This window comes from Pteropus vampyrus, unplaced genomic scaffold (genome assembly GCF_000151845.1).
Source record: "Pteropus vampyrus isolate Shadow unplaced genomic scaffold, Pvam_2.0 Scaffold3, whole genome shotgun sequence".
In the NCBI taxonomy this organism is placed as follows: Eukaryota; Metazoa; Chordata; class Mammalia; order Chiroptera; family Pteropodidae; genus Pteropus; species Pteropus vampyrus.
The window spans coordinates 13,745,298-13,751,319 of record NW_011888784.1 but is presented as its reverse complement, the minus strand read 5'-3'; the positions used below and the strand labels follow the sequence as shown (position 1 = coordinate 13,751,319).

Sequence of the window (6,022 nt, the reverse complement as noted above, 5' to 3'; positions counted from 1 at the left end):
CCAGGCTTGATTTGAACACGAAAAGAAGGCAACGGCATTCTAAGTATAAATGACCAGGGAACCCTAACATATCCTCTTACTCATGTCACTTTCCTGTACTGGCCACCATTTGTTGACAATAATGACACAGAAGAAAAGGAAAACGTATGAGAGCTCATAGATTCTTTTTCTTCCAGTCCTTATCCATCAGTAAGTTGAGAGTATTGATGGAATGTGTATACATCAAGGAGGGAAATAACAGCTGAGCTGGTGTTGTGCAGTGTTTCCATGGTTTTGGTCAGAACACGTGCAGACGATACATATATGTAAGTATGAAACACAAATTGTGTAGTTTTGGTGATTCTACATATGAGTTAAATGCTCTTATATTTGCATCTAAAACTGGAACTAGACAATATAAAGAATGATAAAATAAATGCTAATAATTTAAAATTTTAATTTTTACTTAGAACATTAAAGAGGAAAAAAAATAAAAACACCATGGAAGGAAAAACATTTTAGCGCGCTTAATGGTAGTGTTTTCCTGATTTTTGAACAAGAGGCTGAACATCTTCATTTTGCACTGGGTCCGACAATTAGGCAGCCAGTTCTGCTCTTCACTGCTCCTTTATCAGAACTCCCTTCTGTCTACAGCCCTTTGAGGACCCCCACTGATTGCCTGATATAAAGGGCACCGTTGCTCTCGCGGCTCCTCTGCTGCTTCACTTGTGAAATCTAGAACTGAATCAGGACTGAGAATTCATTCAGGGGATCCACAAGTACTAAAGAAGATACCTGCCACTGGGAGATGACACGACATCTCAATTCCCCTCTGACCTTGCCTTGTCTTGGAGAAGCAGCCAAATGCTGGAATCTCTTATCTGGCACTGACGGTTCTCCCTTTGATTTGATCAGTTTTGGCAGAAAAAAAAACTCTGGACGACTAAACTTCAGCTACTGTCCTTGACAACTTGGTCCCTCTCTGACCTTTTCTGCCACTCCATGAATTGTTGAACAGCTGTGAGTAGGAAGAGCAGGTGGAAAGCTCTTGTCAACAGTGACTGGTTTCATCAAATCTCTTTGTGAAGAGTCCTGCAAAGCAATGCTTGGGAGTTTGATTTTAGATAGCTGAAGTATAGCAGAATCACTTCTTAAAAAATAAAAAAACAAGAAAGATAATTTTGGCAAAAGTGCAAACATCACAACACAAAACTGACAGCAAGATACTTTATAGGAAACGGAAAAAAAAAGAGTATAGTGAAATTTGTGGTGAAGGATATAAAAAACATAGTTGTATTTTCAAGAGTTTTCACAGAACATTATGACCCACCAAATTAAGGTAGGTCATTCTTTAACAAAAGTTAATGGCAAAAATTAACCAATCTGAGGAAAAGCAGTGTGAAAATATTCTAATGCAGTGCTGTCCAACAGATTTTTCTGTGATGATGGGAATGTCCCATTGTCTCTGTGCTCTGTGGAATCCACTACCAACTGAACACTGTAATGCCTCATGGGTCAAAACCAGTGGTTTCTTTGGGAGGACTTCTCTAACCACTGTTGAGGGGTATAAGGTTGCAGTTGGAAAGAGGAAAACCTTTAACAGATCTATTTGATCTCTTAAATAAGATCTAAAATTCTTCGCGGCTTCCAGAGGCAGGGGGTGACACAACCTGCTGTGGCGGTATGAGGGAGGGCTTTGGGGGAGACCTGAGCCGGCCCTTCTAACTCCTGGCTAATGCTAATAAGAGTGAAAGGCCCGGGATTTTGGTCACTTGGGAGGAGGCCTGTGGTTCCACACACAGAATCTGAGGCTTGGGCCATCCCTGGGGAATCTGCATGGAAATCATTGCTGTGGGGCTGGCAGGGAGCTGGAGATAAGGGTGCTCACTTCCGGACAGGGTTTCCAGAGCCTGAGGAGGCTTTAGAGGTGGAGGGAGGACCTGAGGGCCCTTTCTGAACACCTGCAGGCTGAACAGGCCCTTTCTTTTTGGGGACTAAGATCTTGTTCTTGCTCTTGAACACTCTGCTGGGATCCAGCCTGTTCACAAAGGAGTCAGTCTCTTCTGTCAGCAGGTTTGTGCTGTAGGTGATGGGTTTATACATGTTGAACCATTGCTGTAAGGCAGAATTGAGAGAGAGGGTCACAATCCAAAGGGGAAATGTCCTATTTATGCTCTTTAGTGGGGGTACGGGGTAGAGCTGGAGAAATGAGGTAAAGAGAATAAGTTTTTATGAAAAACTGCCTTGAAAGTATATTAGCACTTCCTTTAAGTGAAAGTGATGACATACATTGCTTTATGAAGTCTCATTACTTTAGGTCTCATGCAGCATGAGAACAAGAATCTGAGTAAACTTCCTTCCTTCTGATCTAGTGAGTCTTGAGCCTGGGATGCTAGGTCTCAAATCACCAGGAGACAGTGTCCTTCTAACTGTTCTGCCCTCAAACCAGCTACTGCCTATCAAGTAGATTTGGGAGAGTCTGTAATATAAACCAGGCACACCCATACTTTGGAATACTTCATATGACTAAAAAGGACAGCTCTCGACGTACTGATGGAATGAGCTCCAAGATGGAGTGTTAAGTGCAAAGTGCAGAACAATATGAACTATAGATTGCACTTGTGATTTAGAAAAAAGGAACCAAAAACAGTATGCGTGCATGCATGCTTTACATGCAATAGTGTATCTTGGTAAGGGTACACAAGAAGCGGTAACAGTGGCTGCCTGTGGGGAAGTGCATTTGGAGACTGGAGAACCAGGGAATAAGAGACTGACTTGTCAGTGTTCCTGTGTGCATGTAATGTGTAGCTAAAACCCACAATCAGACCTAAGCCCCCAATACAATGTAATTAGAAAAAATTCCCCAGGTGATTCTGAGGATCAGCCATGTTTGGGAACCACTTGTTTAGGTCAGTATAAAGTGAGGTTGTCTACCTACAGTGGAATCACCTGCCTTGCTTATTAAAAATGCAGGTTTCTTGACCCCATCCCAGATCTCCTGAATCAGATGGTGAAGCTGGAAATCTGCAGTTTAAGCATTTCCTCAGAAGATTCTGATACATCCTACAGTCCGAGATGATAGGTGGTCCTCCCTTACCTTGGCCTGTGGGCTAATGCCATAGTTGGTGAAGGCATACTGCCACTGGGGCAGGCCCAGGTGGGTGATGAGCAGGCGATAATAGGCAGTAAAGGTCTCTGTGAGAAAATGCCAGTATAATGCTCTGTCCAGGAACCAGATCTCGGTGTCTTTCGCTAATGCTGAAATAGTAAAGTAAATAAATGAAGGGATGGCTTAATACATTTTTCCTTTTATCTGTAAAACCAATATATACTCATGTTAAAAAATATTCGAATAGTAGAGTGTATGTAAAATATAAGTACAAGTTCTCTTTCTTCCCTTCTAAGACCTCAGTCCCATTCTCCAGTGGCCACTATTACCAGTGGCTTCTTTGGTATTCTTCTACAAATTCTTATTTATTTTCTGATTGATTTATTTTTTATGGTGACTTTGGTTAATGAAATCCAATAGAAGGGGTCAAATATGTGGTGACAGAAAGAAATCTAACTATGGGAGGTAAATACATAATGTAAATATATATATATGCCTGTTAAAAGGTATAGTTGAATTTTTTACAAATTCTTGATCAATCAGTCCACTGACCTATCTGCTGGGCTTTGGCCATCTGTGCTTTAGGCTATCTAAGCCACATTTTTTCTGTGCAGAATCAGTACTTCCCCCTTCTTCCCCCCGGTGGATATATACTGTGTTCTCAGCTTTCTTGACTGGAGAGAAACTGAATGGCCCTGGCTTCCTGAAGAGGTCTCTGTCGGGAATGAGAAGTGCTGTGAGAACTCACCCTGGAGGAGGCCAGCTCAGCTCCCTCTTCCTGGGAATCCTGCCTATACCGTTGTGTGATGTCCTGGTTGAGCTGAATGAAGCAAGCACTGTCTTACCATGTGCTTCTGACCTTCCATTCTTACTTCTGTAGGTTTCTCCTAGTTCATCTCATGTCGAAGAGCTGTCACATCTCCCTAAGTGGCCTCCATCCTCCAGTCTCTTCCTCTTCTCAAACTCCTTGTGGTCACATATATTTTCATTGAATCCTGCCATTCTGCTAGACCTTGACACCCACTCTCTTCCAAGTTATGTCCAAACTCCTACGCTTGGCTTTCAAAATTCCACACGAAGGGGGAAAGTTGGCCTTTTGGCTTCATCTTCTCATCCACAGATAAACCATGTGGCTCAGAAAACTGGAATGATTTGCCATTCTCCACACACTGGTTACATTTTCCCACTGCGTGACTTTTCCTTATGTCTCTTTGCTTCGATGCCCCTTTTACCCCACCAGCATGCCCCCCAAACCCACCCCGTATCTAATTCCTACCCATAATTCAAGTTGCAGTTCAAAGGCTACTTCATAAAGATTCCTCCAGCTACAGACCATCTCTCCTTCCCCAGAGGTAAGGTAAATCTTGGTGTATCTTCTCACCCCTACCAAGCAGACAGCTGTGTGAAGAAGGCTAGGCCAGGGGGTGGCCACTGCTTAAGGTACCAGAGTCTACTTCTCTTGATTTCCTATCTGGGGTCCTGGAATGAGGTCTAGTAATTCAGGTTTTTATTGCTGTTACCTGGCCTACTTAAAGAAGTACAGAAGAAACAATGTTTTTCCTGGATGCTTTTCTAATATATGAGCCTGCTGGAGGAGTTATAAACAGAATGACAATTCTAGTTTTTATTCAATGATCGTAATCCTATTATTTTGCAATAACTCACAAATGATGATAGCTTAAAAAGACTCTAGTAATTCGTCTAGAGGGGGATGCTCAGAGAGGTCTTGGCACCTCAAGAGACCTGGTGGTGTCTCAGGAGGTCAGGGAGGAATGTGTCTTTTGTGTGACGGCTGGAAAGCAAGGTCGGCCAAGGCCGTGCCCGAACTGTAGGATCATGCATGTCAATGATTCTTACCTGGTTTCCCCTTTTTGTAGACAAGGCAAACCTTCCCATTCCCATTGCAAGAATCCAGCTCAAATATCACACTGCGGGAATCAAAGTGAGGCTTCTCTGGCTGGTTCTCACTGGCTGCAAAGCAGAAGTTAATAGTAATGTTCAAACATACTCAGCTCAAACTTATTCATCCAGCTTTGCTAGGATGAAAAAATGGGGGCAAAGAGCCTTATTGCAGACATACTCTTAAATATTATTTTCAAACATGGGCTAAATGAATTCTGTGCTCTAAATGCCCTGGATCTTATCCATGGTCTAAGACTTCTGTCTGGGATACCCGATTACCAACACAGTGTCATGGCATGTTGGGGAAGGTGGCGTGAGGAAAATGAACTGAACTTCTTGGAAGTGGGATTACATAAAGGCAAATTAAACTTAATGAACTGATGTTGACATAACTTTTTTCTTCTTCTCAGATAACTACTTTTCCCTCATTTATAGCATTTCATGATTTTTTTTTTATTAGAACCCCTTTTCCTCAGTCTAAAATGTACATATTTAATTATAATGTTATCATTAGTTGTGTTATAATAATGGTAAGTCTGGCTCAGTTAGAAATACCTTCCTAGAAATAAAAAATTATGGAGTAACAGAAGAAAGATAAATTCTTAGAAATGGAAGCATCAGAAACCTCTCCTGCTTCTTTCCTTACAGCTGTTATGCAATAAAGATTCGTGTTAGTGACTGGGATGGAGAGTTTACAAACCTAGGAGAGACTGGATAAAACAAACTATATAAAAATATTTCTGATTTATATGTACCCATAAACATAGATAATTTTACATAAATGCATAAAAATTTAATTTCTAATTAAAAACATGTTTTGTTTTGTTTTGTTTTTTTAACATAGCTTTTCCCTCCCCTAGAGGTTATACCTTCATATTCTTCTTTATCTCATATGGTCCTAGACAGACATATAAGTATATATTTAAATTCTGTTAAGAATATTTGTCACATAAAAATGAGATATCACATACATTATATCTGAATCTTGCTTTCTGTGCAGTAATACCATGTGGAAGGCCCTCTGAGGCATTT

At 41.2% G+C, this 6,022-nt stretch overlaps 1 protein-coding gene across 2 annotated transcripts in view; it reads right to left on the bottom strand.

Annotated features, from left to right (window-relative positions):
• Positions 1–1,192: 1,192 nt before the first annotated feature.
• The window catches only part of TPGS2 (tubulin polyglutamylase complex subunit 2), a 26,812-nt gene continuing 21,982 nt past the window's right edge, over positions 1,193–6,022 (bottom strand). For both annotated transcript variants that reach the window (XM_011361426.2, XM_011361420.2), the window contains 3 exons: positions 4,946–5,059; positions 3,077–3,237; positions 1,193–2,094 (listed from right to left, as the gene is read on the bottom strand). In XM_011361426.2, the coding sequence (XP_011359728.1) occupies positions 1,864–2,094; positions 3,077–3,237; positions 4,946–5,059 (506 nt within the window). In that variant the 3' untranslated portion in view covers positions 1,193–1,863. The remainder of the gene's footprint in view (positions 2,095–3,076; positions 3,238–4,945; positions 5,060–6,022) is intronic.